The 19,102-nt window shown below is 39.8% G+C and overlaps 1 protein-coding gene across 4 annotated transcripts in view; it reads left to right on the plus strand.

Annotated features, from left to right (window-relative positions):
• The window catches only part of MPPED2 (metallophosphoesterase domain containing 2), a 118,141-nt gene that overhangs the window by 40,644 nt on the left and 58,395 nt on the right, over window positions 1-19,102 (plus strand). For all 4 annotated transcript variants that reach the window (XM_036384601.2, XM_036384598.2, XM_054515259.1 and 1 more), the window contains exon 3: window positions 2,404-2,585. In XM_036384601.2, the coding sequence (XP_036240494.1) occupies window positions 2,404-2,585 (182 nt within the window). The remainder of the gene's footprint in view (window positions 1-2,403; window positions 2,586-19,102) is intronic.

Below are 19,102 nucleotides of genomic sequence, written 5' to 3' on the forward strand. Positions count from 1 at the left end.
TTTAAAGTAAGCATCATCTTGGAGAGCCTGAATTTTGCAAATTAATTCAGTGGCCCATGTCAACAAGGTATTGTACTTTGCTGGTAAATACAGTTTGATTGGAAAGACCTAATTATGGTACCTAGGAAAAATCAATCTAACAAATATCTCCTCCCTACTGCTTCCCTCACTAATATTTTGGCTGTGAATAGTCTAACAAATAGAATAAATAATTAATATATTATATATATATAATATATATTTTATATATATAGTATATATTAATGTAATATAATATATTTAATATCTAACAAACAATTAATATAATTTAAAAATTCTAACAAAATTGAACTCTAACTCAGTAAGATCTTGTTAGTAAGTGCATTTCCAGGGCCAGTTTTCCACTGGAGACCAGGGCATATCCATATGGAGTCTGATTTCTGGAGCCACTCTAAAACTCCTCAGGGCAGGAAACTGATTTACACCCTGAAGATGCTTCTGGCCTTTTTCACCTGTGCAGGGAGCTGAAATTCAAGGCACTGGTAGAAGTTTTCACACAGTTCAGTGTACAGTACAAACTAAATGTTAATTTAGTTCACAGTTCAGGAAACAGATGCAATACTTCAAAAGTCAGTATTTTCTTAAGGTTTGTGCTTTATTTTCTGTTACTGACTATATATCTCATCATAACTGTGGGGATTTAGGACAAGAAATTCACAGTGATGTCTACTGGTGTTTGTTTTCAGTGTGGAGAGCACAACTAACAAAACCTGTTTAAAGGTTTTATTATTAGTTAGTTAGTTTTATTATTACTGTTTAATTTTACTTTTACTTTCAGGCACCGATTTTTGAATGCCTGTTGTGCCAGTTTGTCCAGATAAGTCTTAGAACAGCATTATTTTGGGATGCTTTAAAGTAGCTGGAGCTTGGTCTCACTAGCCTGATAATTTGAGATGTAAGTGGACTATTATTCTGACATAACTCCTAAATACCTCAACATTTCTAGCTGAAGCTAAGCTCTAACCATGATCAAAGTGGCACATCAATGGAATGAGCTGAAGTTTTGTGGAATTGGGATGGGATTTTCTGTGGCACTAATCCAGATGCTGTACTGTTCAAGTGTTGAGCAAATCAAATTATGGCAACTCTGCAGAGAAATAATTGCTATTCCAAAGTAGGCAATGGATTGCCTTTTGTATTTAAGTTTTTCTGTTACAAATTAGAGCTTCTAACCACTAAGTATGCAGAAAGCATTTAGATTACCTATTCTTTTCCTCTATTGTGCTCAAAAAAAAAAAAAAAAGTCGCCAAAAACCAAATGACCAGACTTCCATGATGGGTCACATGTAGTTGATAAGATCAAATTACCAAATACAGCTTGCAAATAACCAATTGAACTAAATTTCTAGCATTGTTTGCTATAGGAAAAAAAAAAAGTTTTATATGTGTGATAGCACATCAGCCCTGACTTTATAGATTCTGGGATGATGAGCTCAGGATTTTGTTTGAGTTTAGGAAGCTGCCACTAGACTTGGTTCTGCAGTTTCCAACCTCCACCAAAGCACTCCTGGATGTACCTTATTGTGTGTAAACAAATGCTCTGTGCTGGGATCTGTAGGAGAACCTGTGCCCTTGAACAAAATCAGCTGCTGAGTGTTGTATTTGCAGGGTGTCCAGTGGCAGGAAGGAATGATGAATGTGACTCCATGTTCTCAGAAGGCTAATTTATTATTTTATGATACTGTATTATATTAAAGAATGCTATACTAAACTATACTAAAGAAAAAAGAAAGGATACAGACAGAATGCTAAAGAGATAATAATGAAAACTTGTGACTCTCTCCAGAGCCCTGACACAGCTTGGCACTGATTGGCCAAAGAGTCAAAACAATTCACATGAAACCAGTGAAACAATCACCTGTGGGTGAGCAATCTCCAAACACATTCCAAAGCAGCAAAACAGAGGAGAAGCAAACAAGATAATTATTGTTTCCCTTTTTCTCTGAGGCTTCTCAGCTTCCCAGGAGAAAAATCCTGGGTGAAAGGATTTTTCAGAAAATGTGAATGTGACAGCTGAGCTCAGGTGAGAGCCTCTTCCTGGCCGACCTGGGATACTTTTATCTCCCTGTACCTGTCCATGTCTAAGGCACAGGATGTAAAACATCCCAATTCAAAGCTTCCTAAATCCATTTTCCCCTGTGTTTAAACACACTTTAGTACCACAGAGTGGCCATATTTGTGTCCATTTGATCTTCCTCTCCTCACCAGGTAAGTCTTTAGCAGCACTGGCTTGTTGGCAGCGCGCGGCATGTGTCGGTGGATGTGCGGCAGTTCTCCTGGAGGGAGCAGCGTGCTGCTATCTGCAATAATGGATGTGAGGCTTTGAACCTTGTGACTGTTGTGGGATCTTTGTGTCTGCTCTAGGGTCGACCCCATCCCATATGACACTCCAAAGCCAGCGGGCCACACGCGCTTTGTCTGCGTCTCAGACACGCACTCCAGAACAGATGGCATCCAGATGCCCTACGGGGACATCCTGCTCCACACGGGCGACTTCACCGAGCTGGGACTGCCCTCCGAGGTTAAGAAGTTTAATGACTGGTTAGGTAAGGAATTACTGCCTTTTGGTGACCCCAATTAACCCCTCCTGTCCCAGTGTCACTCACTGCCTGCTAATTGAATTAGGGCGCTCGAGAATCTCCCCCCGCGCTCGCTCCGCTTGTCCTTGTGCCATGTGCTGCTTCTAGCCTCACTTATTATTGAATATTAAGCTGGCGACACACTGCAACAACTTATTAATGATTAAAAAAAAAATAATAATAATATACTGTTAATTAAGACAAATTCAGAGACTTTGCTGCATTTCTGCATTACTTCAGGGAAAGGATTCATTGCAGCCCCCTGGGAGTGCTGAGGAGGTGGTGGCACCTCGTGCAAAGGATGCAGTTTGTCCCCTTAGTTGGTGCTGGGGGGGGGGGTTTGTGTCCACTCCAAAACCTGCTGCTCACTGTGTTTTGGGTTTGCTGTAGCTTACAGCAGAGCTGGAAGTTGCAATGTATTGGAAATTATCAAAGTCCTTTTTCCCATGTGGCAGAAACAATAATACTGTTTGGAAGAGTATTATTATAAATATATAGTAATAGTAACAACAATATTTATTTTTATATATATATATATATATAATGTCTATATTTATAATATCAGAGATATATAATAATACTCTATCTATAATGTTAATGTATAATAATATCTATGCATTATATATTATATATAATTATTATATAATATTATATAAATTATAATGCATAATATATATAATAGATAAAGTGTATAAAGTATATACAGTATCTATAATATATATATAGTATTTTATATATATAGATAAATATATATCTTATCTATTTTTATATAGTTGTATAAAAATTATATATAATATATATATAAATATATAAAGATATATATATCTATATATAGATATATATATAGATATATATATATAGATATATATATTTGGAGAATTTTTTAGGGGGAGGTTGATATTCACATGCTTGCCCCTTTGATTTGGAGTACAGGCATTTTATCTTTGATCATGGGCTGTCAGCATCTCTATGGTAGAATACTGTTTTTGGGGAGAGGAAAAAAAATAGTCTATTCCCAGAGATAAAGATAATTTTAAAGATAGATAATGAAAACCTTTACCTTTAAACAACTCATCTTTTAAAAAGTACCCCTATAAGTTAACATAGCCCATAAAGACAACTGTAAAAAAAGCTTATAAAAAATAGAAGAAATTTCATGATGACAAATTTCCCCAAGCAGCTACTATTCATAAAAAGAAACACAAAAAACTATTTTCTTACAGAGAAGTCTCCATAACATTAACAAAAAAGGCTTGTCTCTCTAAGTAAACCAAAGAAAGATTATTCTAAAAGTAATAAACTAACTAAAATTTTAGGATTTGTTTCTTTACATTGCCAGTGAGAACGAAAAGGTTATAGAAAGGTGAGAAGTTTCCTAAAAGTTTTTTTCCAATTTTTATTACTTTTTCTTTTAGTTACTATTAAGAAATTTCTCTTTATACCCTTTGAAAGTTTTAAGCTTTACCTTTCCCCATGTCCTACCTCACAACAAGAAATAAGAGAGTACATCCTAGTGAATGCACTGGTGATTAGCCAGCACTAAACTCACCACACTCATTTGTACATTAACCCAAAAAACCTCAAATTAACAAACCAAACCCACTACAAACACCTTGAATATTCTGCTGCATTTGACAGCATGTTGCTGGAACTGAGGGCAATTCAAGAGCAAGAGCAGAGAAGCAAAAGGAAGGAGGCAACTTGTGTGGGAACAACTTTGCTGTTGTTGGCAATGCCAGTGGCAGGCTGGCTGTGCACTGCCAGCTCACCCCTTGCTCTAGAAATACCCAGGGCTGAGGGTGACTTGAGCAGCTGATTTTCAAAAAACATCAGAATGGATTTTAAAATGTATTTTTAATATATAAAAGATATTTTGAAGCAAAGCTCTGTCATCAGGTTTTAGTGCACTCTCCCTTGCCTGCTGTGTGGTTGCAGCATTTCTGCATATTTTATCTTATGTGTATCTTACCTATTTTATCATATGTAGCATCTTTACATAATTTTATTGCTTTAGCTGACCCTTCAAGAGATATGTAAGGGACATTTGGTTTTACAAAAGGAATTTTTAGATAGAAGGACTTCTACATTGTCTGTCCTTCTTTGCATTTTCTTCATACTCTTCTTTTTACCTGACCTTCTCTGATTTCCAAAACCCTATTTGAATTTTTTTATTGCTGTGCATGTGGGAGTGGGGCTCTCTAGCCATACCACTGCGACTTAGCTGCATTGTTCTTATTTCTAGAGAGAAATAGAAATTTCTAGAAGGTGATACTAGATTTGATAGGCTCAAAGCTGTCCTTTTTCTGTGTGTAATTGCAGCTCCAGAGGACGAATTTCCTCTTGGAGAGCACAGATCTCCCTGAGTGCATTGCTGAGAGCAGTGTCTGGCCACCTGAGTTCCTCTTTGGCCCCTGAGTAATGTCACAAATTTCACAAATGCTCTTTAGGTAGAGCCAGAGCCTGTGGCCGGTGCTTGGCATTTGAAAACGCTCAGGGCTGCAGAAAGCCAGCCCAAATATTCTGCCAGGGCGCTTCCACCCTTCCCTGGGCACTCCTGCAGTGCTGGCATCCTCTTGGCATTGCTTGCATCTCACAGGGGGTTCATGAGGATATCCTCATAATATCATGAGGATATTATTTTAGTGAATAGGTCCCAACAGAAGAATTCTAACCCTTTGGATAGGTTGTGTTCCAGCCTCAATAATTTACCAGGGGGCTTTCTTAGCATAGTTTCTTGTAGAAGACAGTGTAGTGTTTATCTGAAAAAGCAGATTTTGCAGGCAGTTTCACTGAAACTGAAAGCTCTGGCTGTTGGAGGGCTTGCTGGCTTTGGCCTCAGGCTTTCATAGTTCAGGTACAAAGAAAATCTTTTTTTACATGCTGAGAGTCCACTTACATTTTCTCATATCTATACATACACATGCATATATATATATATATATATATATATATATATATATATATATATATATATGTATCTACACATATATAAGTATATATGTATGTGTGTGTATGTACATATATAATATATTATATGTAATATATTATATATAATATTTATATATAATATATTTATATATTATATATTATATAATAATATATAATAGAATAGAATATAAAAATACATACTATAACTATATTATGTAATATATACACTATAATATAATATACTATAATGTACTATATATTATATACTATAATATACTATATTATATAGTAGATATATCAGTAGTATATTATGGTATATATTATATACTATAATATACTACTGATAATATGATATGATATAATATAATATAATATATATTGTCATATATATATGTATATGACAATACCAGTTATTAGGTTCCTGGCACAGGGCAAGCCCAGCAAATTGCTTCACCTCTGGGAATGTTGATGAATACTTGCTTCAGTGCAAATATTCCTCACCAGGAGTCAAAAACACCAAATCCAGCTGTGTCCTTTTGCCTCTCGTTTCAGGTCCTGTCTCCAAAATGTGTTAGCTGTGTTTTACCATTTATTATGCTCTTATTTACTGTGTGTGTTGTGAAGATTTAATGACTTCAAGGATGTGAGGTGATGATGTGCTGTAGTTAAAAAATGCATACCAGGAGCAAGCAGGATTCCTTTTGCTTCCTCAGTAGGATCTTTTTTCACCTGAGTTGGTAGGAAGCTTGTTCCAGAGCTACACACTGAGAATCAAATGCATCAAATACAAGGTGGTCCTTGCAGAAAAATGTTTTCTGTCTTTCCTGGCTCTGGTTTTCTCCCCTGGCAGTTGTGTTGTGGAGCTGCAATGAAGACAAGGCATCTTTGTCATTTATGTCATGAGGCAGAGAAGCCAGATCAAAGCTGGCTTTCATTCTGCAGCTCATCTTACCCACTCTGTGGTAAAACCCAGGTCTTGCCTCCATTGGGATTATATCATGGCATAACTAAAACACAATGACTGTCCGCTGGTTTTGCTGGCAGTAAAGCCAAGGGGAAAGTTGAGAGATGATTATTCTGAGCTCCTGCCTTGCTTGTCCTTCTCTGGGCCTTACATATCCCACTTTTACAGGGCTGAGAGCACTGCTTAAAGCCCTGCTGGTTTATATCTTTGGAGTCTTGCATCCTTTTGCCACAGTTTGGGTCTTTCACCTGGGGAAAATGTTCAGCATTTTGCCTGTCCATTTCACCCACACTCACCCTTCCTCCTTGCCTCCACAGCCCAGCCATGGAGCTTGCTTTCCACCCTCCCTTTCCCATTCTCCCCAGTTCTCAGCCCTTCCAGCAACTTTGGCTAGTTAACTGCTTTTTCCCTTTGGCTGTTACATTTTCATTATTGGTTTTGCGTGGAAGTCAGCTGGGCTTATACATTGAATAACCTCTGTGGTCACTTAGTGATTGCAGACACTGGCTGAGGTAATTTATTCACTTTGTTTTGGTGTGAACATGTCCCTCGGGTCTTGTAACTGCTGTAATCACTTGACCTTAGGGACTGTTAAATGCTTTAAACACAGTTATTTTAAATTTATAATTGTTTTCATTAAAAATCTCTTCTGCTAACTTAACTAATTTTGTAGTAAACACAGCATTACTGTGCTGAGGAAGAATTGAGGTGTTATTCTGTGCCAAATGTATTTTTTACTGAATGTTTCAACTTGCCATTATTATCTCTGTTCATATTTTTCCCATCCATTCTCATTCAGTCATATATGTGAAATGAAATAGAGGAATATCTAATTATAGCTCTGTCTTCATAGTGCAATGTTTCCTTTTCTGGGTGATGGGAAGTGATTGAATAACCCATGAGAAGTGAAGAGAAAGCAAAGATAAATTCAGGCAGATAGATCTTTAATGAATTGATGTGTTTATTTTGCTGGGTTACTGTGGGCCTGATTGTGCATATGTGTGAATAATTTGAATTCAGTTCAGAATTTTTTCTCGACTAGCCCATTTTGTACTTTTTTCTTTAGTGTTTATATCTAACTGTGTTCATTTTTTGGTTCTGGTTTGTTTGGTTTTCCCCCCTGCAAGGTTTCTGTTATAAAGAATAATACTGCATGAGCTTCCAAAATCTTGCAGTGGTAGACTTGGCTAAATTCAGTAGGTGATCTTACTCCTGGTTATTGTCTGTGGGGCTGAAAGTTGAATTTAGCTAGCTTTTTCCTGAGTTGTTCTAGGATTTAGCAACTTGGCTCTTTCATGTTAATTTGAAGTCTTGCTTTTGTTCTGAATGTTTATTTCTTTAAATTTCTTTGGGATGATGAATGTAAAAACTTTGTAGATGGTTTAGTGGCCAAATACATATGGGTTTGTACTGGAGCAAATATTTCTTTACCTGTAATATGTGCTTGCCTCTAGTTTGTTGCTAGAGCTAAAAAAAAAAAAATCAACTTTATTTTTCTGTGCTGTAGTTCCTTGATCATGTTACTTGAAGTGAGAAGACTAGAATGATTATATAATTTTAATTTAGAATTTTTCTTGTTACCTCTGCGTAATGTGGATGTGGTCCTCAGCAAAGTATTGCCAATTATTTTAAAGCTCATTTTTGTGTGACTGTTAGTAATTGAAAATAGCAGCATCACCTTGGAATTGCTGGTTGTTAGGTGGAATAGATGACAAAATGTAAATGTGGTGTTGCTCTCAGAACTGTGGACAGACACTTGGTTCCAGTCCACAGTTAAATTTATGGATTAGTGCTGTGGAAATTTGAAATTATATTCAAAACTGTTGAGCCAGACACCTGCCAGAATGTGTTTGATATTGAAGATAGCATAATTCAGTTTGAAAAAAAAAATAAAAATGAACTGTTCCAGAATAATGTAATTGTAAGATCAAGCTCTTTTCTTATCACTGTTTAAAAATGCAGGGTCACATTCCACTTTTATCCTTTCTCAATCTCTCTGGTCTGGCTTAGTTATCTGGCTTCATCTCCTCTCCAGGCATGGCTCATTCAGGGTTTAGAGTGAGTGTGTTCCTTTTACTAATGTACACTGAGGACAGCTCCAGTGTGATCAAGTGTTTGTTCCTGAGGGCTTTTTGCTTCCTGAAAGTACATTTCTGATTATTTTGGCATCTGGCATCACACTATTTCATATAAAAAAACACCAACCAGTAAGTTCTAAATTTCTCCAGATTCAGAGGGGTATTAGCTTAAAGTATTCCAGGGTAATTTAGAAGAAGAAGGAAGCCTGTGAATATTTTAAAGTTAAATTATGGCAATAAAAACAAATCCCTTCCTTTTTTATAAATTGATTTATTTCTGATTTGTGTTTTTTACCATCTGGAGCATATTTTGAACTCTATATTGCTCTGCTTGTTTGAGCTAGAATGAATAATTGACTAAACATAAAATACCATTTTGATGAACAAAACTCGGGGCACTTGAAAAAAGAAATTGCATTCATTGCAAGTGAAAGAAAATGCTGAGGTGGCTTTAATCCTGTAAGTATGTGCGAGTTTGGCACAGCTGTTCTGGGAGAGAGGGAAGCAGCTCCCTGGAAAATCTGTTAATCCAATTTTGGAAACAACTCTGTCTTCCATGATGGCCCTGGTGAGAAGGTTCAGACACTGGGGTGGGATGGAGATATTTTATTTACAGGTTGAGCTGCTGCTGAGCACTTGTGGGTTTTTTAGTGATTTAGTAGTTCTATGGGTTATGTATCTCACTCTGCCTTCAGCATAAAGTTTTAGAAACTTCTTCCTAGTTTATTTAGGGTTTATCGCTATATTAATACTTAAGAATATTTCCTTTGCTTTTGCTCTACCTCAGACTGTGTTTAGTGTCATGTTTAAATTCCCATTTGTACTTAGTTTTCAATTCCCGTATGGCTTGCCTGAATTAATAATCTGCTCAGCTTTTATTGGCATATACCTTTTTATGATCTATTATTATAATTTTTATCTTTGTTCTTTTGTCTCAAAATAACACAAAAAATACAAATGGAAAAATAGTTTGAATGTTTCATTTTATTATATTTATAAAGTAGTGGGAAAACACAACCATATTGATTTTTGTTAGTAGGCTGAATAATTTTTCTTGATGTAGCAAGGTGTAGTGCAGTGTGAAAACAAAGGTAGGAGGAAAGTGCAAAATTCTCCTTTTGTGCCAGGGTTATAGCTGCTTCTTCATATTTATCCTCTGCTCTGGGTCAGATGTGAGATGCTTTGTGGCAAACAGAACCCCAGAAGTGCAGCTTAGAAGGTAAAATAGAAGCCATTGGATCAAATGAATGTTGAGGTAGTAAAATTTCCACTGACTGAAATGGAATTTATGCCTGAGAAGCAGTGTAAGATCATTCATATCTGATCAGTTGTTTCTTGTTCTGCTCTTGTTATTCCTGGCAATTCTTCATGAAGAGATTGCACAAAAAATCCATTTTTGCTATCTCCTAATGGTCTCTAGAGAAACGGAGGGTTTTAGACTGTGTTTGCTGCTAAAGTGTAAAATCCTCTTTACGAATTGCCATGGTCAGTCAAAGCAAACATAAAGGTGTTATTTGACATACATTAGAAAACTTGGCTCAGGTAAAAGGTGCTTTCAAAGAGAATAATGTTCTGCAGTGAGTGGCTCTTTATAAGTTTAATATATTCATTTGGTAATTTTCAATGAAAGGAAGGAGCCAGTGAGCACTGCAAAGTACTGCACAATTCCTGAATGGATTTTCAATCACAATAATTGCTCGGTCATTTCTTGGATCTGCTTCCCACTGGGCTGCTAATGTTGTCTTAGAAGGGGGGAGGGGATGATCAGGTTTCCTATAACAAACTATAACCAAAACAAATGTATAAAAAAAACCCCAAATAATTCTTCCTTTCCATTCCCCCTTTCCTACAAATCCACTTTGAAACAGAAAAGAGATTTATGCCTGTTGTATTGAGCAGGCATGGGACAACCAGTGCCCCTCAAATAGAAACTTTTTCATCAGATTCTTCCTCCAGCGCTGCTTCCACAGCCCCATATTGAAATGAGAATGATTTCAGTGGAGAACAGTCGAGGGATTGATTCTTTGTACACCATCAGTTAATTCCTTCACTTGCAAATTTAATGTTGCATCAAAAATACAAAGTGCAAAAGTACTTCTCCCCTACGTTTTCACCCTGTGCACGCCATATTAACAATAGCTAATTAAAATGAGCCCTTCTGTTAGCAGAGCATCACGTTGCAGGCTGGGAAGAACAATGGTTTAGGGGTGGAGGAGTTGCTTTGAGCAGAGAGGGGTTGGGGCTGGGGAGAAAGCACTGCGTATTTTAGTATAATGTGAAGTGTTCAAAGAAATTTTATTTCATCATAAAGATTAGCAGGCTGTGTAATTCAATTTAAAGCTGGTTGGCGGTGTTCTGTCTATTACAAAGCCTTTTTCTTTCTTTTTTTTTTTTTATTGCCACTATTTTTTTATGTTGTATGTGACTACAAAACCTCGTAGATGGCAGGAATGATCTTAGGGGTTTTGTACTTCCCACCTGCCTTCCTCTATTCCGTTCTGCGTGTTAGGAAATATGTGAGATTACCTTAAACTGAGCTACAAAACAGTCTATCAGTGAAACACCATCCTGGCTTTTTTGGGCTTGTATAAAATAATTATTTTTGTGGCCCAACAGCCACTGAAAGTGAAGACCTGTTAAAAATGTTGGATCGAGAGGATTGAATTGAGCTTAAAACTCAAATGTTAGCATTTATTCACACTGGTTGTGGGCATTTCTGTGCTGTAGAAAAGCAACATGCAGCAATTTATGGTAATGCAAGACTGGCAGACCTTTCTCTTACAGTAATTGCCTGTACTAGGGGGTTAATAAATGTTCCAAGAATTACTGGCTTCTTTTTTTTTTTTCTTGAAGAAAAACAGAGAGCTGCTTATTGCTGGCTATAACCAGCCTGCGTGGCTTGTTCATTAACCCACTTGTTGCAGGGGGCTGAGTGTTTGAGCTTGGGCAATTCCTGCATGGGAAGGATGTGTCTTGGCACACAGGGGCTGTGTGAAACAGAGTCCTGTGTCCCATCCACCCCTGTCAGGTCTGCTAGGAGACTTTCAAACCTTCATTGCCTGTATTTAGGGAGTAGGTTGGTTTTGGAGAGTGGGTGTTATGTTTGTGGGCACCAACCACCGGTAAGGAGAAAAAGGAGAACCGCTTTTCCCAGAGCTAAAGGAAATTTTGTATTCCTTGTCCTGCTCTGTGCTGGACATGGCAGGGAATGATGGCACCTGCTCTGTAGGGTGGCTCCAACACCCACAGGAGGCACCTTCAGCCCTGGGAGGGATGCCTTGGAAGGCCGCCCTGGAGCAGAGGCTGGACAGAGCTAAAGAATAAAGCAGGGATTTATTAATAGGCCTTCAAGGGATGCAGCTTGGGCAGTACAAGAGCCTGGCCAGGGCTGCACCCTAAATGGACTCCAAGTCATATGTTTTTACACCTTTTATAAGTTTTTGGTCCATTTGCATATTGGGGTTAAATGTCCAATTACAGCTTCAGGTTACGAAGTCCCATCCTCCCAGTTTCCTCTCCTCAATTCACGGCTGTTTTACACTTTTTGGGCCTGAAGCTGCAATGGTGTCCTTGGGCTGGAAAAGGATTGTTTTTCTAACTAGACTGTGAAGAGAACTTGCTAACACTTTATATGAAGTTCAGAGTTGCATACTAAAGCACTAGAAAATCTGGAAAATATGAAATCTAAACCTGAAGGCATCAGTGCTAATGATGCATTGGGAATTCTGCCCTTGAGCAGAGGCTGGGCAGAGCTAAAGAATCAAGCAGGGATTGATTCAAAGCATCTCCTCCATGGATCCACCTTGGGCAGCACCAGAGCCCAGCCAGGCCTGCACCCAAGATGAACCAAAATGGCCCCAAAATGCCCCAGCGCTCCCGGGCTCTCTCCCTGGGATCAGTTCTGCTCCATTTGCATCTTGCAGTTCATTGTCCCATTCCAGCTTTAGCCCCTGCAGTCCCACCCTGCTTGTTTTTCTCTCTCCAGCCCACGGGGTTTGTGCTCTTGGGCTGAGATTGGGATCATTTGTCCTTGGTGCCCAGCTGGAGCAGGAATTGTTTTGTCTCCCTGCTCTGTGCACAGAGCTCACCATCCCCTCATGTGAAGCCCAGACCCACCCACTAAAGCAGCACAGAATGGGAAAAACAGAAAAGCTGAACCCTGAGGCATCAGGAGGACTCTCAGTGCTCCTCAGCCTGTGACACCACAGGAGGGCTGGATTGTGGTGGCCCTGCCAGAGCTTTGGGAATGTTTGGGATGTTTCTCGGGACTTGTGGTGGCTCTGAGGCTCAGGTCACGTCAGTGCCTCACTTCACTGAGCTGTTCTGGTCTCTTTGCTCGTCCTGCACCCCAGCTGAGAGGTGACAGTCACCAAACCCTCTCTGGTCACTGATGGTGCCTTTGGTGGAGAAGGAGCAAAGCAGCACACCAGGGAACAGCAGTGTAAGGAGAGAGGCTGTGGAAAGCCAGCATGGGGAGAACAAAATAACATCAAACTGGGGGCGGGGTGGACACTACAAAGAAGAGGGAGACAAATGAGAGCACAGGGACATAAAGTACTGGGCCTGCTCTTTTTCACTTGCTTTTTCCAGAGCTTCATCTCTTCTCGAGTTAATAAAATTAGGATATGAGAGTTCAGGAACACTGTACTTTGAATTTCCTGTAATTTTTGGTAAGTGAACCATGAAGACCTCAGAATTATGTGCATCTTTTCTAATGAACCAGAAGCTTTCACATCACGGGGCAGGCTGGGTATCAGAGTGCAGGAGCTCCTTCTCTCTTGAATGTTGCCATTACATTTTTTTTTTGCTGTAACCAGCTGACACAAAGGGTTCTAAGTTTAAAACAGAGCTGCAAATGATAAAGAATTACCCACATGTCCTTACTTTTCCCTGAGCTGCTCTCCCCCATATGTTGCTCTGAAGGCTCCCTGCTCCCTCAGCAGCACTTGGCATTTGCCTTCACTCCTGAGAGATGAGCAGAGAGGCTGCAGGGCAGGCACAGATTTGCTGCAGCTTTGTGCAGGAGATGTCTCCTGAGCATGGCAGGGAAGGAATTTGCTCCTTCTCCTCTCCTCTGTCCCACGTTTCAGTGGTTGCTGGGAATAGAATGATGCTGAGAGTAAAGGTCCTGGACTGCTGTCCCCTCTAAAACACCATGAGGCTGCTGAGGGGCTTGGAACACAAGCCCTGTGAGGGAGCTGGGGGAGAAAAGGAGACTCAGGGGTGACCTTATCACTCTCTACAGCTCCCTGAAAGGTGGCTGTGCTCAGGTGGGGTTGGGCTCTTTCTCCAGGAACCGACAGAACCAGAGGACACAGCCTTAAGCTGTGCCAAGGAGAATTTAGGTTGGATATTAGGAAGAAGTTTTTCACAGAAAGGTGATAAAGTTCTGGAATGGCTGCTTGGGGAGGTGGTGGAGTCCCCATCCCTGGGTGTGTTTAATAAAGCCTGGATGAGGCACTGGGTGCCAGGGCTTGGTTGAGCTGTTGGGGATGGGTTGGGCTCAATGATCTCGAAGGTCTCTTCCAACCCTGTGATTCTGTGAATTCTGTGAATTTTGGGAATTCCCAAGGAGGTGGTGGAGTCCCCATCCCTGGGTGTGTTTAACAAAGCCTGGATGTGCCACTGGGTGCCAGGGCTTGGTTGAGGTGTTGGGGATGGGCTGGGCTCCATGATCTGAAGGTCTCTTCCAAGCCTGTGATTCTGTGCATTCTGTAAGCCCCACTGCACAGAAATCCACTCCCCATGTGATGTAAATGACAATCCCGTGCCGTTAGCTGGAGCGGGAAGGGCAGGAGGGGATGCCCTGCTGTGGTGGGCACCCAGGCTGCACAGGGACAGGAGGAGGAAGCAGACACCTCTGTTCTGGGCCTGGAAGGGCTCTGGCATTGCAGTGAGGTGCCAGAGTGTGTCCAGCTAGAGGGGAAGCAATACAGCTATTCATAAACAGCTGTGAAAACAATGATGCCTGCCTGCGAGGTGAGAGGGCAAAACCTGGGCAGAAAGGAGAATAAATAAGGAATAAATTGTTACCTTTGCCTTAAGAGACTGAAGTAGCTGCTCTCTGAATGCTCTGTGCTAATGACCAGCTCTGATTACCTGTAGTTGTCGTGTTATTCAGCAGAACTTCGCCTGCATATCACGGCTTAGCTTTTTACAGCAGGTTTCTCACCCCATTTTTTGGTTTTAAAGGCTAGGAAAGATGGCTAAAATGGGTAAGTCAGGAGAGATCCTACTCTGCAGAAAGCACACTAGGTGAAAAATTGCATGCTCCAACAATTAACATTTAATTACAGAGAAATATTTATTGGTGGACTAGAATTGCCAGTGTCCTTCTCTGCACTAGGGTACAGATGCTGCATCATGCAGATTTTCAAGCACCTTGTGAAAATGTGGCTTGAACATTTTCAAATTCACAACAATAAGTGCCATAAATCCCACACATTCATTTTAAAGCATTTCACTGCTAGGTTAGAGGCTTACAATTATCCTTATTGAGGAGCGAGGTGGCAGCAGCAGATCTTTCCTATAACAGGGGCAGGAAAGATCAAGAGTTTCACCTGAATTCTGTCACAAATAAAAGCATGCAAACTCTCTGTTGCAGAATGGGATTTACATTGCATGCACTGTTTTTCATATTTTTCTGTTTTGTCCTGCCTTTGGAAGGAGAATTAGGAGGTATTTCACTTTTCTGCAATGAAATTCAAAGATCTGGATTCTTAAAAAATACTTCAGTGTGAATTCGACCGGTCTGCTGTGAGATCCTGGGATGCTGCAGCACAAATTACAGCCCATAAACTGAAATTGAAATTCTGCAGAGCCAGTAGAAAAGAGGAGGTGGCAAGAAACAGTAGCCAGGGGTGAGACAGAACTGAGAAATCACTGGTGCCAATGTCCATAGTTACCACTCCAAACCTTTATCAGCCTTCAAGCTTCCTTCTCACTCTCTTTTTAGTGTTTAGTGTTTGTGCTTACACTCACAAGGAAGGAATCTGTGCCCTCCTGCTCAGGGAATTCTGGATGGCCAGGAAGAAAACCTGCACAAGGGGAATTCAGCTCCTTGCAGGAACATGATGCAGCTGTGGAGTGATTTGGTTGTCTCTCTCAGTAGCTGAGGAACCTCTCTGTGAGCTGGATTCCTCAAAAGGAATTTCCCTAGGGGGCTCAGGAGATTGCTGGCATCCAAGTTCATCTTGGAAGACTGCAATGGAATGTTTAGCTTTGTTTGGAATAATAAATTTAAACAGAGGGTTCAGCAGATAGCGCTGTAGGTTCCTGAAGACCTGCCTGGACATCTGAGCTGGCTGCAATTTCTGTTTGCATTCTCTGTGCACCTTCTCTTTGTGTTCTGTCCTCCACAGACAGCTCAGAAAGGGCCCTTGGAGGTGGTTCTGGAGCACACATATCCCTGCTGGATATTGCACTCTACAAGTGGAGTTTAGGCTCAAGCTTTTGATTTCTGCCCTTCCAAGTTAAAAAAATGAAGCAATTAGAAAAGGAAGGAAGAGCAGGAAGGAAGGAAGGAACAGCTCCAAACAAGCATCAGTCTTGCCGTGTGAAAATATGTTTAAAACTGCCTTGGAATATCAAACTTGCTTCTTATACTTCAGTGTTTACAAATAAAAGCACAAGCCTTGGTCACAGGGTAAAATCTCAAGAGCAGCTGATTGCTTTAGCACACTGGAGAATGCTACATTCTTAGAATTATTAAAAAGCATGTAGTTCATGCTTTTAAAGCCTCTGGGATATTTAAAAAAATATCTTATTGCTTCTCTGTAAGTTTATTTTCTTGTCATTATTCTTGCTATCCCTGCTTTATCTTTCCTCTTATCATTATGGATATTTATCCACATAACACTGGTACTGATAGGTGGATAATTGTGAACCCCAGTATGTTTTGTAGTTTCCCAACAATATGCTCAAAAATAATAATTTTCAAGGAAGGATTTCAGTTCCAGGTAAAAAATCAGAAGTTATGAAGGATTTAATGTATCATAAAAAGAAAACAGTTTTTAGGAGCTTCTTGTTTGTGTATTTTGCAATTTTTCTCTTTGCAAGAAATGCTCTGGATACCTTCCTGGGATACAGGAAAAAGGAGATATTTGAAGGGATTTTTTTTCAGAAATACTGACTGGGCTCTGCCAGGCCAGAAGACAGAGGAAGGTGATTTCCTCCTGCTTTGTGGTGCATTTGTAAGTCTCAGAGATTTTCTTCTGAAAATGAGAAAGCAAATGATGGGAAGTAGCTCAAAGACTTGGGAAACAGGAAAATGTTTTGGAGATCATGTGTTTCCCTGCATTTATTTGTTCATATTCAGGTGGGTGGGCAGGTACTGGGAGGATCCTGATGGAGGGGGGGCGTTGGTCAGTCCTGTGGGCAGAGAGGGAAGTTCTGCTGCTTGTTTCAAGGTCTCTGTCAGTAAGATAGAAGAACTTGGGGCAGAATCTAGATCTGGCTCCTGCGCTCATAATTCTCATTTCCTTCACTAGGTAGTGAAGAAATGATAGCAAAGCTTGTTTCTCTTTTTAAATAAACTTTTTCTGGAAAATTTCGTCCTTTTAGCTTTCCCTGGCCTTTTGCAGTGTGAAAATCCATGTACATTAAAATACCAAGACATTGTCTGTGATAATTATGATTAGCTTAATTACTTTCTGTATAATTGTTTCTCAAGATGACCTCCTTTTTGGTGGCTTTGTTCATTTATTTTAGGGGGGGAAAAAAAGACTTAATTGGAATTGTAGATGACAGAGATAAAGGGTATGTTCTGGGAAATTGGTCCAGATCTGTTTGTGTCAGGCAGTGGAAGTTGGTTCTTTATATTCTTAAAATTCGTGAAGAAAAATAATTTAAATTGATACAGTAACGTGTGTGCACAAGGTAATATCAACAACCAATATATTATTTCAAAATCTGGTGAATTTCTTCATGGAGGATTAGGTTATATAGTGTGGTGGGCTCTGAAAAGAAAATAGAATTGTGTATTGATGCCTTTAGAAATATTATTTGAGGGCAATAAAATGTTCTCTGGAATTCCCTCCTGAGTGGAGAAAATGGAGTTTGTTTGCAGTAATTGCATTTTCTAGCATTCGCTTTCGTGCTTTCCAATATGAGTTAAGCCAATTGGAACCTGTGATTTTGTTTTGCTTATTGGCAAAAGCACCATGTAAATTGATCCGTGATGCATTTATAGAGAATGCTTTGAAAGTTTTGAGAGAGAGATGCTTTTCTCTTATTGGATTTAGATGGTATTAGGGTTCATTTTTACGTTTTAGCCTAATGCAATAGTAACCAAAAATGTTTCTTTTCAATTAAGTCTAAATTAAGTCCAAGAAGGACATTTCTACTTAGCCCTACTGGCACTGTGAAGCCAGAGCTTAAGTTCCAGCCTTAGTATTTGGAGTTCAAGGTCAGAGGCATTTGAAGCCACACAAAGTGCTGAAATTGGCCTAAAATTGGTCAGCCCTGGTACATTAAGATCTCAATTGCAGGAGAAAATCAAAAGTTCTGTTGGACAAAATGGGATTTATTTCTCTGTATGCACAGTGCACACACAGACCCTGAACTGCAGGGGCTTGATGCAGGTGGCTCTGTCACTGTAAATACAGGGAAATTCTGTTTAGGGGAGCACCCTTCAGCTCTGCCAGACAAAAGGTGTTCTGGCCTGAAAATCTCTGATGGTTTTCAAGGTGAGCGCCATTTCCCTTAAAGGATCCCTTGGAAGGGCCAGGTAGGGTGGTGTCTCAGAATTGGCCAAATTTAAAGAGAAATTTCACAGCTGCCAGCTCTTTGATTTTAAGTTACGTGATTTTTATTTTTTTTCCCCTCTTGAAAGCTCTTGTCTTTTAGGTTGCATAATTAAAAGCCTGAAAAGAGAGCCTTTCCAGGGACTAGCAAGCAATCTGTGCTGCTTGCGTTTCAGATTTCATAATTTTAAAGTCAATTTGGGGGGACTTTTTACACCTAAAGTTGGCAGTGCTGTGAGCTGCAAAATCTGGAGGCTTTTTTTTTTTTTTTTCTTTTTCCCTTTTGCTTTTGAGGTTAGGCTGAAGAAAAACTTCAGGTTCTGTTTCAAAACAAAGCAATGTCACATATTAGTTGTTAAAGTTTTAGTGAAGATTTCCATGTTTCAATAACAGCAGCCCAGTGAAGTTCAAAAGAAGCTTGGAGATCAAAAAACAGGACAAGTTATGTCAGAATAACGCAAAGGAAGCCGCGGAACGCTGAAGGGAAACAAAAGCTTGTCACTTAGCTAGTGCTGCATTTCTCCTTTCAGCAGACAGGAGGGAGATATTAATCACAAACAGTTACATTAGAATAATGTTATGGTTGAGACATAAAAACATCAAAGCAAGGAATGGTGACCAAGTGCCAGAGCGCGGTTAGACCAGACCTGCGGCCCAGCAGGTTCTGCAGCGCACGTGGGGATGTTTTGGCCTTGTGTCGTGCAAAATTCACTAGGTTTTCTTGTGGAGGAGAGAGAAGGAGTGGAAACTTGGTGTTAGGCACCAGTGATG

The sequence above is a fragment of the Molothrus ater genome, chromosome 6 (assembly GCF_012460135.2).
Source record: "Molothrus ater isolate BHLD 08-10-18 breed brown headed cowbird chromosome 6, BPBGC_Mater_1.1, whole genome shotgun sequence".
Lineage (NCBI taxonomy): Eukaryota > Metazoa > Chordata > Aves > Passeriformes > Icteridae > Molothrus > Molothrus ater.